We start from the raw sequence: 24,206 nt of genomic DNA on the forward strand, positions 1-24,206 counted from the left end.
CCCAGGCCATTTCAGCAATGAATAGGATTATCTTGAAACTAAAAAAAAAAAAGTGGTGTTATTAGCCATCAAACCTCAAAAATACACTTTTTCCAAAAGGTTTCCACAATTTTGGCCACTACTGTAAGTGGAATTCAGATTCGTGATGAGTGACTAAACACTGGTCTCCAGTCCTTGGATAAATTCTAGAAGCCTCTATCAGGGAGGGGGGAAAAAAGAATGGACAGATGGGTGGACAGGTAGAAAGGCAGACAGATAGATGGATGGACAATGGGACAGCCAGAGAGACAGACAGACAGGGGGGACTTAACTTAGTGTAATGTTTGAACCCATGATAAAGCCTGTATCCTGATGCAGGTTCAGTTCGCATATATGTGCTAGTCATTGCAGACTCTAGGGGGTGGTGCTCATCTCCGTTTCAAAGCCGAAGAGCCAGCGCTGTCCGAAGACGTCTCCGTGGTCATGTGGCCGGCATGACTCAACGCCAAAGGCGCACGGAATGCTGTTACCTTCCCACCAAAGGTGGTTCCTATTTTTCTCCTTGCATTTTTTTTACATTCTTTCGAACTGCTAGGTTGGCAGAAGCTGGGACAAGTAACGGGAGCTCACCCTATTACACGGCACTAGGGATTCGAACTGCTGAACTGCTGACCTTTCGATAGAAAAGCTCAGTGTCTTAGCCACTGAGCCAACACGCCCCTGTTCAATAAAAATAATGACTGTACAATAAATATAGAACTGTGTGGAAAAAACATATCAGTAAAGAAATTGTCCCAAACTGGATTTTAAGGTATTATATAAGAAACAAAACTGAGAGAATTCAATCCGTATTGATAGTAATGAATCTCAGTGCTGTTTTTCTCCCTCCCTCCCTCCCCACCCCACCCCACTCCTCTCTCTCTCTCTCTCTCTCTCTCTCTCTCTCACACACACACACACACACACACACACACACACACACTTCCTGTCTCTTAAATTTCATGTTTTTCTTCAATAGCATTCAGTTGTTGGAATTTTAATTAGAGAGTTTTAAAAATACTTTCTGTGATATCTTTGTACAAGGCAATAATAAACAAATGTGCAGGTTGAACTAGGAAACGACTCCTTTGAAGAAACATGATGCACAAACAACACTTAAATTTAAAAAAATGGAGAAAAATCAGTATTAAAAGACCTTTTGAAAGGATGTTAACCCCCACACACATCCCGTACATATTTGAGATATGAAAAACAAAAAGAAAGAAAGAAAGAAAGAAAGAAAGAAAGAAAGAAAGAAAGAAAGAAAGAAAGAAAGAAAGAAAGAAAGGTTCAATAACCACATTGTTAGTTTCCATTATACAGAGAACAACACAGATCTACAACAGAAGCCAAAGTCTCTCCAAAATCCAAAATACATCGGCAGGATTTTACCGGAGAATCACAGTTCAATTAATGTCATTTGGTGACAAACTTAGCGCCCGAGAGATGCTCATATAACATAGCAAAACCCAAAATCGCCATGTATGTTTTCTGGTTGGCCTTGTGATGGTCAACGTTGTGTTTCGTAAGCTTATCTCTTCCCTTCCTTCTGACATGAGAAGCTGTAACAGTCATTCATGCTCTGAAGAGCGCCGAGAAAGAGGAAAACAGACAAAAAGAGGATTCACATTAGAGATAGTGGGTGTCTTCCCTGGAAGCCTGATGTCTCCATACCTTCTTAAGTTCAAGTAACAGGGTGGTTTTCCATAACCTGAAAGAGAGAAGAGGGATCTCATAAGTCGAAGTAAAAGTCTGATAAAATATCCCCCATCTTGATCTTTTAGGAAAGGAACTATCAGGACCAATGTACTGGTAGACAGCAGACGGTCTTCTATTTTTTTCTTTTTTTAAAAAAAGTTTTAAAAGTTTTACTTTTATTATTGCATATTGAGGGATGAAGGCATGCTATGCTGCAGGGACTTTCCATTGAGAAACACAAAGGAAGGTTTATATATTAACCTTCTAATTATTGAAATAAATAACAGATTCAATCCCATTCTTTGCTTTTGATTCCCGAACTCTTTGCTTGGTTGAGTTGACTTGGATGCTTTTTCTTGTTTTTCATGAGTCAATGAAATCTTCCCCAAACCCTCAATTTTAGGATTGGAATGAACCCACAAATAGCTTTTTCTGGCCAAAAGAGAGAGAGAGATAGAGAAAGAAAGCATGCCACGAATTGCAAAGATAATTCCCTTTATTAAAATAGCAACTCATAACAAAACAGCATATGGCAGTGATGGCTAACTTTTTTGCTGTTGCGTGCCAAAAGTGGGGAGATCGCGGGGGATCATGAACACATGTGCCCACACCCATAATTCAATGTGCCCTGCTCCACAGGCTGCGTGCCCCCATTCTCCCCCCACTTTTGGCATGTGATGGCCTGGTGGGCCCGGTAGGCCCATTTTTTGCTCTCCCCAGGCCCCAGAGGCTTTCTTGGAGCCTGGGGAGTGCGAAAATGGTCTTCCCTACCCACCTGGAGGCCCTCCGGAGGCTGGAAATAGCCTGTTTCCAGACTTTCAGCGGGCTCAGAAGGCCCCAAAATCAGCTGGTCGGCGCACACATGTGCACCAGAGCTAAGCTAGGGCAACGCTCATGTGCCCATCGATATGGCTCCGTGTGCTACCTATGGCACGCATGCCATAGGTTCACCATCACCGGCATATGGTATGCTGGATGCTCCAAACTTGGATGAAGACTCCAAATGTTTCTGGCAACATGGCTACTGTTCAAGGATGTTGGGAATGGGTTCAACCTCTGGTACTTCACAAGTCATTTCTCCACACAACATAACAGCATGGGTTGACTCACTTTTTTCACCTCTTCAGCACCGGCCTGAAAGCTGTTCTGAGCTTCTCTTTATGTTGGCTGAGACAAACATCACTCAGGTCCAGAGAACTTTGAGCAGCCCGTATGCTTCTCCGAAATCCTGTCGTAAGAGAGAAACGGAACCGTCTTTCAGCTTTGGATGGAAATGGCGCACACACAAAAATGCTAGGCTACACTCAGATGTACAAAGTTGCTTTGGTTTACAGAGCCAGAATCTTTGAATAGAAGAACTTTGAATTTACACAAATATTTATTAATACAGAAGGACAGACCATTGTCAATGGTTCATGTTTCTTACTATAGTCTCCCCTACAAATGACTCCAAGCCCAGTGAAGCTCTGAGAAGAGACAAAGAAGATTGGTTGGTTTCTATCCATTTCCCCATAAGGCAGTTTTCTGCTAGCAATGAAGGTCCAATCATGAGAACTTTGGAACCAACTCATCCTGGTTTGTCCGAGTGAATTTTTCCCTTCTTGCATTCTACCATTAAAACCAGCTATAATTAAACTGTGCAGAAGTAATTATTTCTATGAACTTGCTCTTGAATATCCCAAGGGTGCTTTTTCAAGAGGCAATGGAGAGCTGAAGAAGCTTCTTGAAGGAGAAGAAAAAGGTCTTCAAAGAAAAATCAAGAAAGTCCAGCTGCCTCTTGAAAAAAGCACCTTTGGGACAACCATGACCTAGATCATGGGTCTCCAACCTTGGCAACGTTAAGACTTGTGGACTTCAACTCCCAGAGTTCCTCAGCCAGCTTTGGTTGGAGACCCCTGACCTAGATGTCTGAGAATCTCCATAGACATTTGCTCTTGGATACTGCCTACCGCATCTCTAAACAATTTCCTAGAGAAGATTGCATCTGTATATTGACTTGATCATTCCATCGTTCTAGCAACAGAGGCCAAGTCATTGGCCATGACTCTCGAAGAAGATCCACTACCATATACCAGCATGATTTGCTGATCTGAGATCATTTCTTCCCAACCAAACAAGGTGATCCAGGATGGAATGTGGAGGGGGGGGGAATAGATAAATAGTGCATTTTTTTCCTAACATACTGCAAAAACAATGTCATGGTACAACTCAATGGAAGAATAACAACAACGGAGATATCAGTACAATTTTGGATTAATTCTAATATAGTATATTACTCCAAGTCTTCTTTTAAAGCCTTAAATACTGATTTGTTTTCTGTTTCGTTGTCTTTTTAGATAAATATACAAATGATTTCTGAATAAGCATTTAGCATTTTTTGCTACTTTGTGTTTTTTTTTTTCTGGGCAAGATATAATAATATTACTGTTTATTGTTATTGTGAACTGGTTTAATGATGATGGATGACCTCCTTAAATTTAAGAACCATAGAAAGACCAAATTGCAATCTCCCACTCAATCCTTAAGGATAAACAACTATGACAACAACAGCAAGTTGTTCTTTTAAAAACACAAAAGCAAATCAGTTGCTTGCCCAATTTAAGGTGTGAAGTAATTGATTTGCTAATTATAAGCTGAAGCTTGTTCTTCTCACATTAGTCAACAGAAGTCAGATTTAATTTTGTGCAAGCCATCACATTTCTTTCTTTTTTCTTTTTGGAATAGAATAGAATTCTGGACAAGTGTGATTGGTGCACATGCTCTCAGTGCGTTTCTCATGTGCATTAGCCAATTTCACTGGAGTTGTGGGTAAAGATAACACATTTCCAGATTAGAATCTAAACTGGAAGTTTCTTCCCACCCCTGAGATTCCTCTCTGCATTTCCAGAGTTGACCCACAAAGCTTAAATTCTTTAACCCCATTTTCCAAATAAGCAGGGTGGCCTATTTCCTTCATGCTGCCAAAATTGAGAAGAGAATGCTAGATCCACAACTACGTCAGAAAACAGCTAAGTGTTCAGCGGTCTCTCCTGAGTTTAAACATCTGTGTTGGAGTTCTGGGCCTCACATGAACTTCTTTCTTTTATCAAACTAAAGACACGTCTGAAAATAAAAACAAGATGAAAAGGCCAACCTTCTGTTCCTGTTGCGTACTGACATGCCTCCCCTAGCACAGGGTATGAAGCATAGTTTAGTGCAATGGACTGTAGGTTGAAGGTTGGACCCTTAAAAATCTTAGCCGGAGGTGGCAGCTCTTCCAAGGCCTTGTCATGAATGGGTTGCGTTCTTACAAGGTTGCCCAGTGGCCGTGTTTCACTGCAATGTCCGTCGGTCCCTGAGCACCTTCCCCTGAGCACCAAACAATCGGAGCTCTCTGTCCTTTGAACAGGATGGCTGGGCGACCCCACAACCATGTTGGCGCCTGCTGTATGAGCCAGGGACCAGATGCGTGGCTTTTCCGGAGTTTCATAGAGTTGGCCTTGAGCGGCAAGACTTGCCGCTATGTTATTCTCCTTGTGTCCAAGAAAGTCTCCTGTAATCGGCGAATGTTGCTTGGCACATGAAAAAGCATGAAAAGGACCAGCTGAGCTTCCAGTACAGCTGTTCTTCTCAGACTCAGTCAATGCTCTGCCAATTAGGAGGCCGTCCTGATGAAAGTGCTTCAGCTCATCTTCAGCCTTCATGTCTGGTTCTTCCTCATCCAACTCCTCCAGGTCACTCAGCTGCAATTCCTTTTCTTCTTTGCAGATTTTGGGGTCTATGATTCAAAATCAAAAGGAATAAAGAACAGAAAAGAGTCACCTTAAGGAGTTCATTAAGAGCGAGTCAAGTTGGTTTTCTGTAGAGACGTCAGTAATTTGGCTTCTTGGGAACTACCGCAAAATAACCTAAATGAAGTTGACATATTTATCCTAAGTACTAATGTAGCTCAGGTACAGCAGTGGCCAAAATTGTGGAAACCTTTTTGGAAAAGTGTATTTTTGAGGTTTGATGGCTAATAACACCACTTTTTGGGGGGGAGTTTTTTTTAAAATTATTATTATTTATTTGCATTTATATCCCGCCCTTCTCCGAAGACTCAGGGCGGCTTACACTATGTCAAGCAATAGTCTTCATCCATTTGTATATTATATACAAAGTCAACTTATTGCCCCCAACAATCTGGGTCCTCATTTTACCTACCTTACAAAGGATGGAAGGCTGAGTCAACCTTGGGCCTGGTGGGGCTTGAACCTGCAGTAATTGCAAGCAGCTGCTGTTAATAACAGACTGTCTTACAGTCTGAGCCACTCAAGGACCCTTCAAGATAATCCTATGCCACTGCTGGAATGGCCTGGGAATAGCCCAGACCTTCACCCAATTGAAAATCTATGTAGCCGACTAAAGAAACTTGTAAGTCAGAAGCGACCCAGCAATAAAACCCAAGGCTACACTATACTATATATGTGGGAAACTTCAGAGTTCTGGGAAAATCGTTGACTTCTTCTAGAACTTATGAAGTCATCTCCTTGGCTAGTGTAGAGTTTAAAGTGCTGTACTGAAAAGACTTTGGGGTGAGTCATCTCTTACGTTATGTAGTGAAAATTTATCTCCCATTTCTAGGGAGAGAAAAAAAATTGACACCAACTTTCCATTCTTACCTTTGTCTTCATTATCACTGCTACAGTCTTCCCCATTCCTTTTACTTCCCTCCCTCTGGTCATCTCCTGTTTTATTTTTAGGAGACCAGGTCATCTTGTTCTCCTTCTTGAGTCGCCGGCGGGCATTAGCGAACCAAGTGGAGACCTGGGTGAGGGTCATTTTGGTGATGATGGCCAGCATGATCTTCTCGCCCTTGGTTGGGTAAGGATTTTTTCGGTGTTCATACAACCACGCCTTGAGAGTACTGGTGGTTTCTCGGGTCGCATTCTTGCGTCTGGATGAGTTGCTGAAGTCCACCGTTCCATACCTAACAGGCAGATGAAAATGAGTTGAGATGACTTCTTCCAAGGCCAAAGCCACAAAGCTTCATAAGACTATCCATAGAAACAAGGAAGTTGTCCCAAGAAACACAGCTCTTACAAAGGAGAGGGGTTTGCTCTCTGTTTATGTATAGTTGCCTGACAGCCTAATCAAGAGACTATCAAGAACACGCCCACCAACATTGACAGGTCAAGCTACTAGTGTAAAACAGAGAGCAAACTCTACCACTGATGATGTTACCTAGTTGGGTAATGAAACATCTGCAAGAAAACAACCAAGGTCAGTGAGTATCAAGGACCCCTTCCTCTTCTTCCTCCTCCTCCTCCTCCTCCACCACCACCACCTCCTCCTCCTTCTCTTCAAACTTCCCTTCCTTCTAGCACTGATGATGTTACCTAGTTGGGTAATCAAATATCTACAAGAAAACAGCCAAGTTCAGAGAACATCATAGACCACCTAGTCGCCTTCTTCTTCTTCTTCTTCTTCTTCTTCTTCTTCTTCTTCTTCTTCTTCTTCTTCTTCTTCTTCTTCTTCTTCTTCTTTTCTTCTTCCTCCTCCTCCTCTCCCTCTCCCTCTCCCCCTCCTCCTCCTCCCTTCAAACTTCCCTTCCTTCTAGCACTGATGATGTTACCTAGTTGGGTAATCAAATATCTACAAGAAAACAGCCAAGTTCAGAGAACATCAGAGACCACCTAGTTGCCTCCTCCTCCTCCTCCTCCTCCTCCTCCTCCTCCTCCTCCTCCTCCTCCTCCTTCTTCTTCTTCTTCTTCTTCTTCCTCCTCTTCCTCCTCCTCCTCCTCCTCCTCCTCCTCCCCCTCTCCCTCTCCTCCTCCTCCCTTCAAACCTCCCTTCCTTCTAGCACTGGACCCAACCCATAGATTTCTCAAGTGGGACAGGAAAAGTGTTACTGGGCCAGATCTAAGTGCAGAACCTCTTACCTGTCATACTGCCCAAACGAATGGTCGTAAGAATAATAGGCGGCTGCTGTGGGTTGAGCAATGCCTGCATGTAAAGCCGGTGAGGTGTCCTTCAAGTCATACTGAGAATTCTACAAGGAGGGAAAAACCAGGTAAAACGCCAAGAATGTGCATCCACCTCTTACGTACCCTTGTCCCCATATTTCCAATGTAGAAAGCAGGTTCATATGCTGCATTGAACTATTTTGTGGGTTGTTTTATTTCCGGCTCTGTGCCTAGCATGGAGGAGGAGAAGGAGAAGAAGAGAAGGAGGAGGAGGAGGAGGAGAAAGAGAGGGAGAGGGAGAAGGAGAAAAAGAAGAAGCAGGAGAAGGGTAGGCCCTGCCTCCAAGTCACTTACAATCCAAAGTTATTAATAAAGCTGATAGGTCACCCTAACTTCCCTAGACATCTGTCATATCATCTTCCATTCTTTGTTGTCTTTTTTCTCCAGGATTCGACAGATTTGAAATGTCTTTGAATATTAGTAGCTCCGGTTGGTAAGCTGGGAGCCTCAAACCAACAACATTCCATAGATTTCCCTGAAGATAAAGGTGGGATGAGATTTATGTAAACGGATCTGAGGATCCCTATTTAAGCCATAAGATCCTCCTGGGGTTCAGAGAGCCCATCCCTCTTCCCTCCCCTTCCAAGGCAAATCCACCTTGGATCCCCCCCTCCCCTACCAAACGGAGTTGGGAGAAAGTGACTTCCAAATTAATGGCTACCAAAGAACAGCCTCATTTTGTAGGAAGTCCTCCGGATTTCAATGAAACATATTCTCCTAATAGCCACCATCCAAACTCTTCATTCCCCATAAATAATATTTGGCCTCTGAGCAGAGTCGTTTTTCACCAGAGAACGCAACCCAGAATCCAGTGGTGAAATCCAATTTTTTTTACTACCGGTTCTGTGGGCGTGGCTTGGTGAGCATGGCAGGGGAAGGATACTGCAAAATCTCCATTCCCTCCCCACTCCAGGGGAAGGATACTGCAAAATCTCCATTCCCTCCCCACTCCAGGAGAAGGATTCTGCAAAATCTCCATTCCCTCCCCACTCCAGGGGAAGGATACTGCAAAATCTCCATTCCCTCCCCACTCCAGGAGAAGAATACTGCAAAATCTCCATTCCCTCCCCACTCCAGGGGAAGGATACTGCAAAATCTCCATTCCCACCCCACTCTGGGGCCAGCCAGAGGTGGTGTTTTTGACGGTTCTCCGAACTGCTCAAAATTTCCGCTATGGGTTCTGCAGAACCTGTCAGAACCTGCTGGATTTCACCCCTGCCTGAATCTGCCGAGGCATCAATGCGGTGGAACTAAAACAGACTCTCTTTTAAAGTAAACACCCATTTGGCCTCTGGTGGGAATTGAACATTTTTAACCTCTTGGATGGAAGGGATCTGACATGACTGGACGCCTCCCCGGTCAACAGGGACTAGCGCCTTTCTTCTTCGACTCTTTGGCAGCGGGAAGATCACTCACTCACCAGCGCGGTGTAGAAACTGGAGGGGTCGGCGTTGTAAGGCAGGTAGTTGGCGTAACCGGGGTTGGCCCCAGCGGCTGCGTAGGGTGAGCCGTAGATCCCCAGCGCCGCGTTGAGCTCCGGTCTGGATCCGGCCAGCAGCCGATTCTCGTAAGAGGAGCAGCCGAGGGTCGCCGTCTGGGAAGACCCCGAGGAAACGTCGGAGGCAGCTCGGGAGCCCGAGGTACAGCAAGTGGCGCTGGACGTGGCCGAGACGAAAATCTGCAAGAGAGAGAGAGGAAGGAAACGAAAAAAGAAAAAGAAAGGGGAGAGAGGGAGGGAGGGAAATAGGGAGGGAGGTAGGTATGTAGATAGATAGATAGATAGATAGATAGATAGATAGATAGATAGATAGATAGATAGATAGATAGATAGATAGATAGATAGATAGATAGGAAGGAAGGAAGGAGAGAGGGGGAGAAAAGAAAAAAGAAGGAAGGAGAGAGAAAGCAAGAGGGAAGGAAGGAAGGAGGGAGGAAGAGAGAAAGAGAGAGAAAGAGAGAGAGAGGAATAAAACAAAAAAGAAGTAAGGGAGGGTGGGAGGGAGGGAGGGAGAAAGAGACAGAGAGAGAAAAGAAGAAAGGAAGGAGTAAGTAAGTAAGTTTGGGATTAATTACAAAAACTGATATCACCCTCATCCCCCACAAACAACAACAAGAACAACCAAGTGAAGCGCCCTTCCGATTCAGCACAGAGGGATCCAGTTGGCCTAGAGAGCCTGCGAAGGGCGTGGGAACACAAGTAGCAAAAGAAGGTGGGAGAGAAAAACCCGGGCAAATCCGAAGTCACCCAACCAACCGCTCATTCGAAGAATTCCTGCTGTCCTGGAAATTACTCAGCACTCCGAGCAAGCGAGCACGCGGGCGGACTTGCCATCTTGCCCAGCTGAAAGGGAGAAACTTCAAAGACGCCACCCCTCCCTCCCTCCGCAAATTACCATGCCGAACTCGGGAGGAGGAGGGGGACAAGGCAGGTTTACTCCGCGGAGGAACTGCTGGGATCAGCCAGAGTAGGCTGGGGACAGAGAGGAAAGATGCCTCGCATGCAGAAAAGGTAGAAAGAGGTGGGGGGGAAGGGGGGGAGAGACCAGCATCAACCAGGAAGGAAGGGAGGGAGGGAGGGAAGGAGGAAGGAAGGAAGGAAGGAAGGAAGGAAGGAAGGAAGGAAGGAAGGAAAGAAAGAAGGAAAGAAAGAAAGAAAGAAAGAAAGAAAGAAAGAAAGAAAGAAAGAAAGAAAACTGTGATAGACTAGGGTGTGTAAATAATTCGGGGGGGGGAGCGGGGGCGGAGAAACAGAGATTGGGGGTTGAAAGAGGTTTGGCGACGTTTCCCTCTTTGCGTGATTATATCCGTTGGGAATCTCGCTCTCCTAAGAAATCCACCAGACTCCCGGATTCCGGCCAGTGATCCTTGGAGCCCTGGGGAATCTCCCGTTAATCTAGAGAGGCGAGATCCCGCTTGTCCCCGAAGGACTCCGGTTTCAAACCCGGAGTGACTCCGGGGTGAGCCGGAAAGCCCGAACCCTAAAAGTCACAAAACCGCGCGCGTCTTTCTAGCAGAGAAATCGGCGAAGTTCTCCAAGTCCGTCCCTTCCAAAGGTTTTCTAATTTCCTACCTTCGTCCCTCCGACGCCCAGGATCCAATGGCCAAACGTCCACTTTCCATTTTCCCCAATCGATGAAGAAGAGAAAGTGAACGATCCTTAATCTGTTTTTGGCAACGGCGGTTTTCGCTCCCCGGATAAATAACGGGGGGGGGGCGTTTAGAGGGGCTACAACCTATCCTTTTCCTTAGCCCCCTTCCTTCCCCAAATGGGGCAGCTCGGCTTCCCCTTCCGTAGGGACGGGGAATAACAGAGATGGGGAAGGAGGGAGAAGCAACGGGGGGGCGGGGGGGGAATGGCTGTTGATCCCAGGCCTATTGAAAGCAATGGAACTGGAGGAGGAGAAATGGAAAAAAGGGAGGAGGCAGGGTCTCAGGAAGGGGATTTCGTGTCGGAAGATAAAGATTGGAGTCTGGGGACGCACTTCCTCCCCCCACCTCGGTCTCTGATCCATGGTCCTGAGATGGATGGATGAATGGAAGGAAGGAAGGAAGGAAGGAAGGAAGGAAAGAAAGAAAGAAAGAAAGAAAGAAAGAAAGAAAGAAAGAAAGAAAGAAAGAAAGAAAGAAAACTGTGGTAGACTAGGGTGTGTAAATAATTCGGGGGGGGGAGCGGGGGCGGAGAAACAGAGATTGGGGGTTGAAAGAGGTTTGGCGACGTTTCCCTCTTTGCGTGATTATATCCGTTGGGAATCTCGCTCTCCTAAGAAATCCACCAGACTCCCGGATTCCGGCCAGTGATCCTTGGAGCCCTGGGGAATCTCCCGTTAATCTAGAGAGGCGAGATCCCGCTTGTCCCCGAAGGACTCCGGTTTCAAACCCGGAGTGACTCCGGGGTGAGCCGGAAAGCCCGAACCCTAAAAGTCACAAAACCGCGCGCGTCTTTCTAGCAGAGAAATCGGCGAAGTTCTCCAAGTCCGTCCCTTCCAAAGGTTTTCTAATTTCCTACCTTCGTCCCTCCGACGCCCAGGATCCAATGGCCAAACGTCCACTTTCCATTTTCCCCAATCGATGAAGAAGAGAAAGTGAACGATCCTTAATCTGTTTTTGGCAACGGCGGTTTTCGCTCCCCGGATAAATAACGGGGGGGGGGGCGTTTAGAGGGGCTACAACCTATCCTTTTCCTTAGCCCCCTTCCTTCCCCAAATGGGGCAGCTCGGCTTCCCCTTCCGTAGGGACGGGGAATAACAGAGATGGGGAAGGAAGGAGAAGCAACGGGGGCAGGGGCAATGGCTGTTGATCCCAGGCCTATTGAAAGCAATGGAACTGGAGGAGAAATGGAAAAAAGGGAGGAGGCAGGGTCTCAGGAAGGGGATTTCGTGTCGGAAGATAAAGATTGGAGTCTGGGGACGCACTTCCTCCCCCCACCTCGGTCTCTGATCCATGGTCCTGAGATGGATGGATGAATGGAAGGAAGGAAGGAAGGAAGGAAGGAAGGAAGGGTTATGTTATGGGAAGGAAGGAAGGAAGGAAGGAAGGAAGGAAGGAAGGAAGGAAGGAAGGAAGGAAGGAAGGAAGGAAGGAAGGAAGGGGGGGAGAGATCAAAAGATTGGCCAGTCGTTTGAGTAGCTAACCGAAAAAAGCCAAATATGGACCTTTTTTAAAAAAAAAAACCTTCTCCCTCAAAAAGATAAAACCTGACCCTGGGTTGTTGAACCTCTAACCCAAGGATTCCCCCACACACCCCTCCCTCCCTCCCTCCTTCCCTCCCCGCCAAAGTGCCGGACTCACCTGCGAAGAAGTGCTGTAGGAATAGCCAAACTGGGGGAAAGACATCGCGGCTGGCCGAGGTGGAGGCGCGTGTGCGCGCGCGGGTGACCAAATCCTCGCGTTTGGACCCGGAGTGAGACGGAGGAGGGGGAGGAAGAGGAGGAGGGTTGCCCACCTCCACCCCTCGGTTTTCTCTCCTGTCCTCCCCTTTCCCAAATCCTCGGGTCTCCCCTTTTCTCCTCCTGCCCCACCTGTCCACCCAGCACCCCTCTTGTTCCATCCACTGCGCCTCTTAATGGGGAGGGGGGGAAGGAAAGGAGGGGGAGAGATTTACGCTCCTTCGCTACACTTCGTTGCTCCGGATTATTGCTGCGTTTCCCCTCCCCCACCCGCGCATCGGTGGCAACTGCGGGAGAGCACCGGGCATCTGCGTGAAGAAGGCTTCCCAGCCGGCCCCCGTGATCCCCCCTGCCCCTCTCTTCGCCCTCCTCATCCCGAACGGGTCTTCCCGGAAAGCATCGCCGAGGTGCAGAAATAAGAGATGTGGAAGTCTGGAAGGAGGGTAGGATGAGAAAGAGAGAGAAAGAGAGAGAGAGAGAGAGAGAGAGAGAGAAAGGGGAAAAATAAAGCAACCCGCGGCGCTCAGGCGCGGGGCAAAAGAGTTTGGGAAGGGTGGGGAGTTTGCTGGCAAGCAATTGGGGCGGGGGCAACCCGTCCTTTGGCCCTGGCGAAGGAGGATAAAAGCGTCAAGCGGGGAAACTGCCCAACCGTTGGCTGGACGAGCCGGAGCTGGGGAGCCGCGTGACGTCAAGAGAAAATCCCCAATCTTTTCGCCCGGAATATTTCAAGCTTAAGGACGGGAGGAGAAAGAAACAAAAAAGGGGAAAAAAAAGACGAGGGGCAGAGAGCTAAGCTGGCTCCCACGCGGATGGGCTCTGGTTTGCTTTGCCGCCGGGGCTGGGTGGGTGGGGGATTAAGCTCCCCTCCTTCCTTTCTCCCTCCTTCCCCTCCCTCCTTCCCTCCAAGAAACCCTCGTGGGAATGGAGTTGGTTTCTACCTGAACAGAATCCAAATTTATGCGCCTCCAAGTAGCGGGGCAGTATTACCTCGGTTCAGCAGCTAGAGGCTATTGGGAACTTTTTGCTTTTCTACCTTTCTTCCTCTCTCTTCCTCTCATCTTCCTTCCTTCCTTCCTTCCTCCCTCCCTCCCTCCCTCCCTCCCTTCTTTCCTTCCTTCCTTCCTTCCTTCCTTCTTTCTTTTCTGTCGCCTCCCTCCCTCACTATCTTTCTTCCCTCCCTCCCTTTCTTCCTCTCTCCCTCTTCCTCCTTCCTTCCCCTCCTCCCCTCCCTTCCACCCACCCACCCTATCTTCCTTCCTTCCTTCCTTCCTTCCTTCCTTCCTTCCTTCCTTCCTTCCTTCCTTCCTTCCTTCCTTCCTTCCACAGAAGTGATGGCTCAAATCTGACCAGAAAAACCAGCAAGTGGTGGTGGTGGTGGGGAAACCGCCAATGAAGCCAGATGAAGAAACCACAATTGGCTGTATTCTCGTGTTCTCCCCACTCGCTAGACCAGGTTTAAAGGAGGGTCCCGCAACAAGCTTAAGCAGCCGCCAAAGATCTCGGCGGAATAGCCTAGAACTGAAGAGGCTGTATGCGGTTCTTTCCCAGTTTTCCTGGGAAGAGTTTTCCTCTACCCATAGGGACATATATGAACCCAAACCATGATCTCCATTGAGCGCCTTGACCATCAGCCAAGTTTCTGCTCTATGGCCAGCATGTCTGGTTGGGGAATTCTGGGAGTTGAAGTCCACAGGTCTTAAAGTTGGCAAGGTTGGGTACTCCCGATCTGTTAAAAGGTGTCAGATAGTTGAATGACGGTTCTATCAGCCTGATATTTTCTTCCTGCATCTCAAAGGCCGATCCAGACAACAGATCCAGACACCCCAAAAGTTTGAATGACGGGCACCTGTGGATATTCAAAAGTGCCATCAAGGAAGGTGGCAGGAGGGGACACTGCTTACTTTGGGGATCAAGGGCATCTGGACTTCAATTCCCATCAACTTCCTGTTCTCCTTCAGGGCTGTTATAGGATTGCAGCTCAACAATTGACGAACCACACCCACCTTCCGATGTTCTGCGCCATCAACTCCGAGTGTGTTGGACTAGAAACCCTTCATGACCAATGGAGAGTGGTAGGGTCTAGATTTGTCACCCAAACTTAATCCCAACTAATCTCCTTGTATGTTGCATGGGCTCGGTCTGGAGATCAGTGTAAGAGGAGAAACGAACAGCCATCGTGTTGGAGTCAATATTATAAGAAAAGAGGTGTTACTGATCAGATGTACAAGACTGAAAGTGGTAGCTTTTATGGCCTAAGATTTACGGCTGACCATAGTTGGTGTAAACTCATGGAAGGGGGGTGTATTATTCCTACTCTACACATCACACAGGTTTGGTTACAGATTACTATACAAGTGTATGCAGTGGTGAATTTGTTTTACTACCGGTTCTGTGGGCGTGGCTTGGTGGGCGTGGCTTGGTGGGCGTGGCAGGGGAAGGATACTGTAAAATCCCCATTCCCACCCCACTCTGGGGCCAACCAGAGGTGGCATTTGCCGGTTCTCTGAACTACTCAAAATTTCTGCTACGGTTCGTCAGAACCTGCTGGATTTCACCCCTGCGTGTATGTATTATCTCTATACCCAAGGGTGATATTATCGCAATTCGTGGTTCTTGGTTAGAACCGTATTGCAAAATATCCAGCCTCAAGAGTTAAATCCGCCTCCTTTCAAGGCTGAAATCTGCCCATTCCTTGTGGGCAACCCCTCCCCATTTCATTCTTCATCTTCAACACTATCGATTCGTTTGCAGAAATCCGAAATTGGTCCGGATCTATCCAAAGCGGCTTCGAATTAATGGCCTGGCCCGGCCCGGCCGGGGTGGGGAAGGGAGGGGGGTTCCTTCTGAGCCGGGCCTGGGGGTGACTCAGTCTCCAAGGAACAAAGCTCCGCGTTGGTCTGGCTGAGATCTGCGGAGATCCCGAAGCGTTGCAACGAGAATCCGAAGTTGAGACTCCCAGGGCGTTGGTACAGAGGGTGGGTGGCCAGTTGAATCGCGGCTGAGGGTTAGCAGAAACTTCTTCAGCTGAAAGATGCTCGGGGAGTTCCCAAGGCAGCTTCCTGAGCCATTCAGAGAGGCCACCGTTTCCTTACTCCGAGAGCTACTTAAAAGAAAGAGAACAGTCGGAACATGACTCAGTCTGTCTGTCTGTCTCTCTCTCTCTCTCTCTGTGTGTATATATGTGTGTGTGTGTGTATATATAGGTATAGGTATATGTATGTGTGTGTATATATACACACACACACACACATACTTCGGTTCAGTAGCTAGAGGCAGGGGGTATTTGGAACTTTTTCTTTTCTCCCTCCCTCCCTTCTTTCCTTTCTATCTCCATTCCTCCTCCCTTCCACCCACCCACCCACCCTTCACTTCCAAAGAGAAGTGACTCCTGAACAGCTGGAGGAGGACTCAGTCTGTGTCTCCCGCTCTCTCTCTCTGTGTATACACATACACACATATATATAGTCAACCCAAAAGGCCTTCATTCTGCCGACTTTTCTTCTGAAATGCTGCAGTGCTGAACGCGGGATAGATGGGCGTCCCGGATCGAACTGGCTGAGTTGCCAGTAAGGTATCAACCTTTCAAGAAGGGGTGGGGTTGGAGTTTGATTCACCTGGGTGTCCCCCGGGCTGTGAACTGGGCTCTTGAAACATTCCTGCGCTCCCCCCCTTCCCCGCAACGCAGTCCCATCCCGGATCACTCAAGACGCATTTGCACGACAATACTTTGAGTCGAAGATCATTCTCTTCTACTCCAGCGCTCTTTCGGCAGCAACGGTGGCTTGGATCTCCTAAATAAGCAAGCAGAAAAGCAAATAAATACATTTGACTCCACTCCTGTAGCTTGGTCCACATGTGTGTGTGTGTGTGAGAGAGAGAGGTAGAGAGAGGAAGAGAAAGGCAGAGAGAGACAAGAGACACACAGAGAGACAGAGAGACAGAGAGAAGGGGGAGAGAGAGAGGAATAGAGAAAGAAAGAGAGAGGGGGGGAAAGAGAGAAAGAAAGAAATAGAGAAAAGAAGAAGGAAAGAAGGAAATATTGTTTTAAAATTCCATCTAGCATCACATTTGCAAGATGGATGGTCAGATAAACCAAGGAAGGAAGGAAGGAAGGAAGGAAGGAAGGAAGGAAGGAAGGAAGGAAGGAAGGAAGGAAGGAAGGAAGGAAGGAAGGAAGGAAGGAAGGAAGGAAGGAAGGAAACAGATGTCGTTCTCCGCATCCTCTAGGGGTGGCGCTAGAAAGCTGCGCATAGAGAGCGAAAACAGATCAAAGGGCTTTAGATCCAGATTGCAAATGGAAGACTCTCCCTTCTCCGCCCACCTTCTCCCAGCAAAGAGGAATAAACAACGCAAACCTGTTTCTCTGTAGGGAATGCAGAACCGTCTGCTTTGTCAGGTTAACAAATCCCCCCTCGCGAAAATTCCCTTGCAAACTTTTATAATCCACTTCCTCTCCTTGTTCTAGTGGGGTTCGTGGAATCTTCTTAGAGCTGTTTCCTTTATTCAATCTCTCTCTCTCTCTCCCCCCACTTGCTTTTGCTAAGAGATTGGGCTGTTGCAGAACAGCCATCCTTTCTAAAGACAAACACACACAACACCACACACACACACACACACACACACACACATTTCCTAGCTTTTCAGATTTCAAGCATCCCCCAGATGTGTTCAACCCTAATTTGCATTGTTCTGCTTGAAAGCAATGAAAACAAAAATCATTTATTGCATCTCAATAAACGATGCTATAGAGCACTGCACACCAGAACAACTAGACACAAGAACAGGTTTTTCCCCGAAGGCCATCACTCTGCTAAACAAATAATTCCATCAACACTGTCAGACTATTTACTGAATCTGCACTACTATTAATCGTCTCATAGTTCCCATCACCAATCTCTTTCCACTTATGACTGTATGACTATAACTTGTTGCTGGCAATCCTTATGATTTATATTGATATATTGACCATCAATTGTGTTGTAAATGTTGTACCTTGATGAACGTATCTTTTCTTTTATGTACACTGAGAGTATATGCACCAAGACAAATTCCTTGTGTGTCCAATCACACTTGGCCAATAACATTCTATTCTATTCTATTCTATTCTATTCTATTCTATTCTATTCTATTCTATTCTATTCTATTCTATTCTATCTAGAGGGCTCCCATCCAGAGAAGGCTGCCTCATTCCAACAGCAACAATAATATTGATAGAAGGAAGTATTAGTTTTTAGAGCAACTGATGGGTTTAGGCTGGGAGAAATTCCCAGATGCCTCTGGCAGAAAGATTATGGTGAAAAATGCCAAAGAATTATTGCTCAGCCACCTATAGATGGGTAGATGTACCTTAATCTTTGTCTAGGTCAGGGATGGGCAACAGTGTCAACCCAAAGGTGCTTTTTCAGGAGGCAACTGGACTTTCTTGTTTGTTTGTTTTTTCTTTCTTTCTTTCTTTCTTTCTTTGATTTTTATACCGCCCTTCTCCCGAAGGACTCAGGGCGGTGTACAGGCAAGATAAAACAATACAATATACAGATTAAAATACCATTTAAAAAACTTATTTAAATTAGCCTAAAATTAAAAAATTTCCATACTAAAAACCCCGTTTAAAAATTGATGAAATATAAAATTCAATTTAAGAATAAATAAGATGCGTCTTCAGTTCGCGACGGAATGTCCGAAGGTCAGGTATTTGGCGTAAACCCGGGGGAAGTTCGTTTCAGAGTGTGGGAGCCCCCACAGAGAAGGACCTTCCCCTGGGGGCCACCAGCCGACATTGCTTGGCGGACGGCACCCTGAGAAGTCCCTCTCTGTGAGAGCGTACGGGTCGGTGGGAGGCATGTGGTAACAGCAGGCGGTCCCGTAAGTACCCAGGCCCTAAGCCATGGAGCGCTTTAAAGGTCGTAACCAGCACCTTAAAGCGCACTCGAAAGGCCACAGGCAGCCAGTGCAGTCTGCGCAGGAGTGGTGTTATATGGGAGCTACGCGGTCTTTGAAGACCTTTGAAAGGTCTTTGAAGACCTTTCGCTTCTCATCCAAGAAGCTTCTTCAGCTCTGACTGCAGAGATAGGTTTCAGCAGGTTCTGACCAGTTCTGGAGAAATGGAAGCAGACATTTTGAATAGTTCAGAGAACCGGTAGTAAAAATTCTGACTGGCCCCACCCACATCTATTGTCTGCCTCCCAAGTCCTAGCTGATTGGGAGGAAATGGGGATTTTGCAGTAACTTTCCCCTGGAGTGGGGTGGGAATGGAGATTTTACAGTATCCTTCCCCTGCCATGCCCACCAAGCCATGCCCACAGAACCTGTAGTAAAAAGTTTTGAAACCCACCACTGCCTCACAGGATAGTGGTCAAAGAATCCTTCCATTCCCCACTATCCTGCCAGAGCCGAAGAAGCTTCTTGGATGAGAAGTGAAATATCTTCAAAGAAAAATCAAGGAAGTCCAGTTGCCTCCTGAAAAAGCACCTTTGGAACAACCATGACCTGGATGATGGAGAATCTCTACAGACCTTCAACAATGGCAACTTTAGAACCTGTGGACTTCAACTCCCAGAATTCCACGCTAGCTCAGGAATTCTGGGTGTTAAAGTCCACAGGCCATAAAGTTGCCATAGTTGGTCACCCCTGGACTAGGTGAAGCTTTTCTTCTGTTGGCCAGCTTTCGCCCCAGTTCCATCTCTTGCTCATCCACTGATACAAGAAGAGATCGAAACCAGTGGTGGGATTCAATTTTTTTTACTCCCTGTTCTGTGGGTGTGGCATGGCTTGGTGGGCGTGGCAAGGGAAGGATACTATAAAATCTCCATTCCCCACTCCAGGGGAAGGTTACTGCAAAATCCTCCTTTCCTCCCGATCAACTTGGACTCGGGAGGCAGAGAATAGATGGGGACAAAGCCAGTCAGAGGTTGTATTTACCGGTTCTCCACACCACTCAAAATTTCTGCTACCGGTTCTCCAGAATTGTTCAGAACCTGCTGAAACTCATCTCAGATCAAAACGCCTTAAAAAACAAGGACAAGTTTGATCGGATATTCTTTTCCAACCAGTAACAGATTTCAGAAATGGTGCTACCGACTTCTGACCCAAAGGTCAGAGAGCTGAGAGCTGAAGCTGAGAAATAAAACATCTTCTAGGAAAAACCAGAAAGCCCAGTTGCTTCTTGAAAAAGCACCTTTGGGACAACCATGACCTGGGTGACTGGGAATCTCCATGGACATTTACAGACTTCTGAATTTTGACTACCATAGCTCTCCTTTAATGTCTAAATTTCCAATTAATTCAATTCCACAACAGGTAAAGTATATAAACTCTCATTAAGAAGATCCTGTGGTGAGATCAGGGCCAGTTATTCAACTGCATAAATTCCTGGTGAAATTACATTAATTATAAGGGAATAAAATGACTTGTTTTTTTATAATTATTTGGTTCTATGTGCATGTGCAGAATTTGAGAATGGATTTCCTGTCTGCCGTGCTGTGTATGTTTGTGTTTCGATACAAACACACTGTGGGAGAAAACAGATATATTGACACCTAAAGTACGTATCTATCGACTTCTTAGTATTTAAATCGTGCTTGTTGTTGTTAGTTGTGAAGTTGTGTCCGACCCATCACGACCCCATGGACAATGTTCCTCCAGGCCTTCCTGTCCTCAACCATTGTCTGGAGTCCATTGAAGCTCACGCCGACTGCTTTGGTGACTCCAGCCAGCCACCTCGTTCTCTGTCGTTCCATTCTTCTTTTGCCCTCCATCTTTCCCAGCATTAGGCTCTTCTCCTGTGAGTCCTTCCTTCTCATTAGGTGGCCAAAGACTACCTAAAAAACTTTTGAGTTTCCTCTTCAGGATCTGGCCTTCTAAAGAGCAGTCAGGGTTGATCTCCTCTAGGACTGACTGGTTGGATCGCCTTGCAAGTCCAAGGCACTCGCAGGAGTCTTCTTTAGCACCATCGTTCAAAGGCCTCAATTCTTTTGCGCTCAGCCTTCCTTATGGTAAATCGTGCTATTATCTTCTAAAATATAGGAGTTTTGCATATTTGACAGGTTCTGCATGTAATATCTTTATTTGGATGCCTTTTTTTGTAAATCCAATATATTTTTTAATCTTCCTGCCTCTGATCTTTACAAGCAAATCAGTATCCTGAAACCCAAGCTGTGTTCTACAGTTGTGTGCAAAGGAGAAATCAATTTTTGGGATTTCGATAATGTAAATCACTAGGTTCATTAATTAAAAAGGAAAGGACAGAAAGGATTAATTGCCTGCGAGATATCTGGCAGCTGAGGGTATCTTTGTCAGGCATTGCAATTAAATTATTTTACTGCCTTTTAGCCATTTTTATCTCTGCTGTAATCTATGTGTTTGTGGATGACACATAACATAGACGTTCAGGTAAATGAATTTTGTACTATTTGATCACTTTAAATTATCCATTGCACTTTTGCAGTGGGTTTCTAAACCTGTCACAACTTTTAACTCTCCTCGCCGACTAACTACCCGATATATTTCTGAGAGGTTTCAGAAATCACATTTTCTTTTTTGTAGCTTAGTTGTTCTCATGCTGGTGGTACATGATTTTTCTCCTGTCCCTTAGCAGGCTGAGAAAATGATTGGTTTAAATATGATGAAATCTTTCTGTTGAAGAAAAAAAAAAGAGAGAGATGTGAATCACGGGCCCTTCATTAAACTGTTTTTGTAGTCCACTCTTGCTTTCCTGGGGAAGGGGAAAAATTATTTTGGGATGTCTTTAAACCATAGGAAATTGGGGATGGGGTGATAGGGGGAAATCGCCATTGATTTGAAAAGGATAATTTAACACTGAATTGCAGAGATGACTAAGGTTTGATATGCATATGTCAAAAAGCAAAGACTATTTATTTTTCAATAAATCTGGGTCAACCAGCATGAGTTTTAAGTGCAAGTCCCCTAACTGTTAGGTGAATAAAACAATAGGTGAACTATAGCAGTAATAATAATGTGACATTATTACTATTACTACTGATACTATTGGCATATTTTGTGGGAGATTGAGTGTTATATTTATAATATTATTCAATGCCTGGGCTTCACGTTTGAGCAGATATTGCTGGATAGAGAAAGAGAAGATGCTTCTGGTCGATGCATGAATAAACAAGTATATTTGGACAGACTTAATACATAATTTATACTGATCAGTCACATTCAATCTAGTCGAATGAAACCCAAATGAACGTTATTTTTTTTGACAAACTGGAGTACAGGCAGGCTTAGTTGTGGAACAGCTGGGATTGTTGCTGACTTATTTTAAGAGCAATCACTCAACGGAGTTATATTGATCTGTTTGTTTGTTGTATTGGTAACCCCTCACACTTCAGAAGCCAGCCTGCTTTTGCTACCTGTAGTAGGAAGGCACAGAAGGACTGAGAAACAGAGAGATAGAGAAATGGGAAAAAGGATGGATGGATGAAAAGGGATAGATGGAAAGATGAATGGATGAGGTTGGATGGATGGAGAGGGATGGATGGATGAAAAGATGGAGAGATGCATGGATAGATGAAGAGGGATGGATGAAGAGGGATAGATGGAGAGATGAATGGATGAGGATGGATAGATGGATGGATGGATGGAGAGATGGATGGATGAAGTGGGATTGATGGATAGATGAATGAATGAAGAGGGATGGATGGATGGTTAAATGGATGAAGAGAGATGGATGGATGGATGAATGGATGGATGGATGGAGAGATGAAGAGGTGGATGGATGGATTACAGAAAGACCCATCAGACAAAATGGTGACCACAATTGTTGTAATTCTACTTTAAATGTGAGAAGACCAGTTGTATGGAACCCAATGAAATTTAGAACTAAATTCTAACGGAGATCTTGAAGATGATGATGATTGGATGATGATCATGATAAAAGTACTGTCCCTTCTAAATCCCTTCTGTTGACCTCAGAGATTCTATTCTGTTGTTGTTTCCTCTCTTCCCCCCACCCCCAGCCAATATATATGGAGCATGAAAAGTTCTTGAGATACTGTCTTTTATAAGCTTCTGTTCTTGGGACTCTGAGATCAGTTCTGTTCCCATATCTGAGCAGCTCTAATCTACAGTAAATTTTGACAAATCCATAGATTGAAGGGTGAAGGTGGGTAAGAAGATCTTATATATATATATATATATATATATATATATATATATATATATATATATATATATATATATATATATATATATATATATATATATATATATATATATATATATATATATATACATATATACATACATATATACATGCATACATCATTTTTAATGGAAGAGAAAAACCTCATAAGAAGGTAGCCATTAAAGGAAAGCCTCTTCCATACCTGTATCTCCTCACAATTACAATTAAAAACATCTCCAGACAATAAATCAAGCAACAATTGTCTTTAAGGCTTTTAGCTTTTCCACAAAGTTCAACCTGGCAATGCCCAAAAAATGTGCCAAGTCACATTCACAATATATTTTATAGACTCATAAATAAATGCAACAATTTATCCGAGCCGTATTTCTTTCATATGTGATGGCAATGTATTATGACATTCCCTCATTTGGTTCTTTAAAAAAAAAACACCTAATGTACTTAAAATCTTATTTCAAATTCGGGATTTTATGGGAAAAATTATTCTATTGATCATCCATTCAGAGACACCTTGAGGGTGAGTCATATTGAGCTTTTTAATAAGAGAAGAAAGATAGTGAAAAAAGAGCAAAAAAAAAAAGGGGCACCAGAGAAGGTTTCCTTCTGAAAATACAAAGGAGGATGTAAGAAAATGCAGTTTTCTGCACCTCGGTTTTATATTTATGATGTTTTCCTCCGTGCTCTTCTGTTTCTTTTCTTTTTAATTTTTTTTATTGTTTTAATGTGATACACAATCTGACAAACACACAACATATAACATATAAATATTTCCTATTTCTAAACAGCGTTTCTTAGTGGTCTACTTTCGCTTTTATACCTTTTCCCCTCCAAATCACATTTGTTATTTTATTTTCTTTCTTATCCCCTTTTCTTTATTTACACTTAATTACCTAATACTATAAATTTAATGTAAATAAAGAAAAATGCACTCTTCTGTTACAACATAGAGGAGACACGATTTCTTTATTGAGAGGTTGGCTAAAAGTCTCGCTGGTATCGTCAGAAAGACTAAATGTCATTCTAGCAATGTGTTTTTCAGATGCAGACAATATTCGAGATGAGACAACTTCACGGGTAGACGGTCGCGGAGTAAAATCCATCTATGTGGTCGCTAAGAGTTGACACTGGCTTTGACGGCGCGCCATCGATTTATCGATTTGGCACTAAACATTTGGTTTATTGTTTGCAAAGTCGTTACTTTGTGTTACGGCTTCATGCTAATGGAAAAGTCCATTCTGGATAAATTACTGCTGAGCTGCGACTTTGTTTTGAGTCAGGGAAGTTCATTAAAGACCAAGGGACTCTTCTCCATTCTCCGTCTGAAGCAGGGGTGAAATCTAGCAAGTTCTGACTGGTTCTGGAGAACCAGTAGTGGAGATTTTGAGTAGTTCGGAGAACTGGCACGTACCACCTCCGGCTGGTCCCAGAGTGGGGAAGGAATGGGGATTTTGCAATATC

At 45.0% G+C, this 24,206-nt stretch overlaps 1 protein-coding gene across 1 annotated transcript; it reads right to left on the reverse strand.

Annotated features, from left to right (window-relative positions):
• Positions 1 to 2,831: 2,831 nt before the first annotated feature.
• IRX6 (iroquois homeobox 6) lies at positions 2,832 to 12,533 on the reverse strand. The gene is made up of 6 exons (XM_058155397.1): positions 12,489 to 12,533; positions 9,121 to 9,378; positions 7,617 to 7,726; positions 6,357 to 6,664; positions 4,850 to 5,473; positions 2,832 to 2,944 (listed from the first exon to the last, which is right to left on the reverse strand). Exons 1-6 carry the CDS (start codon positions 12,531 to 12,533, stop codon positions 2,832 to 2,834), a joined length of 1,458 nt encoding a protein of 485 aa, XP_058011380.1.
• Positions 12,534 to 24,206: the final 11,673 nt, after the last annotated feature.

The sequence above is a fragment of the Ahaetulla prasina genome, chromosome 12 (assembly GCF_028640845.1).
Source record: "Ahaetulla prasina isolate Xishuangbanna chromosome 12, ASM2864084v1, whole genome shotgun sequence".
NCBI classification, from domain to species: domain Eukaryota; kingdom Metazoa; phylum Chordata; class Lepidosauria; order Squamata; family Colubridae; genus Ahaetulla; species Ahaetulla prasina.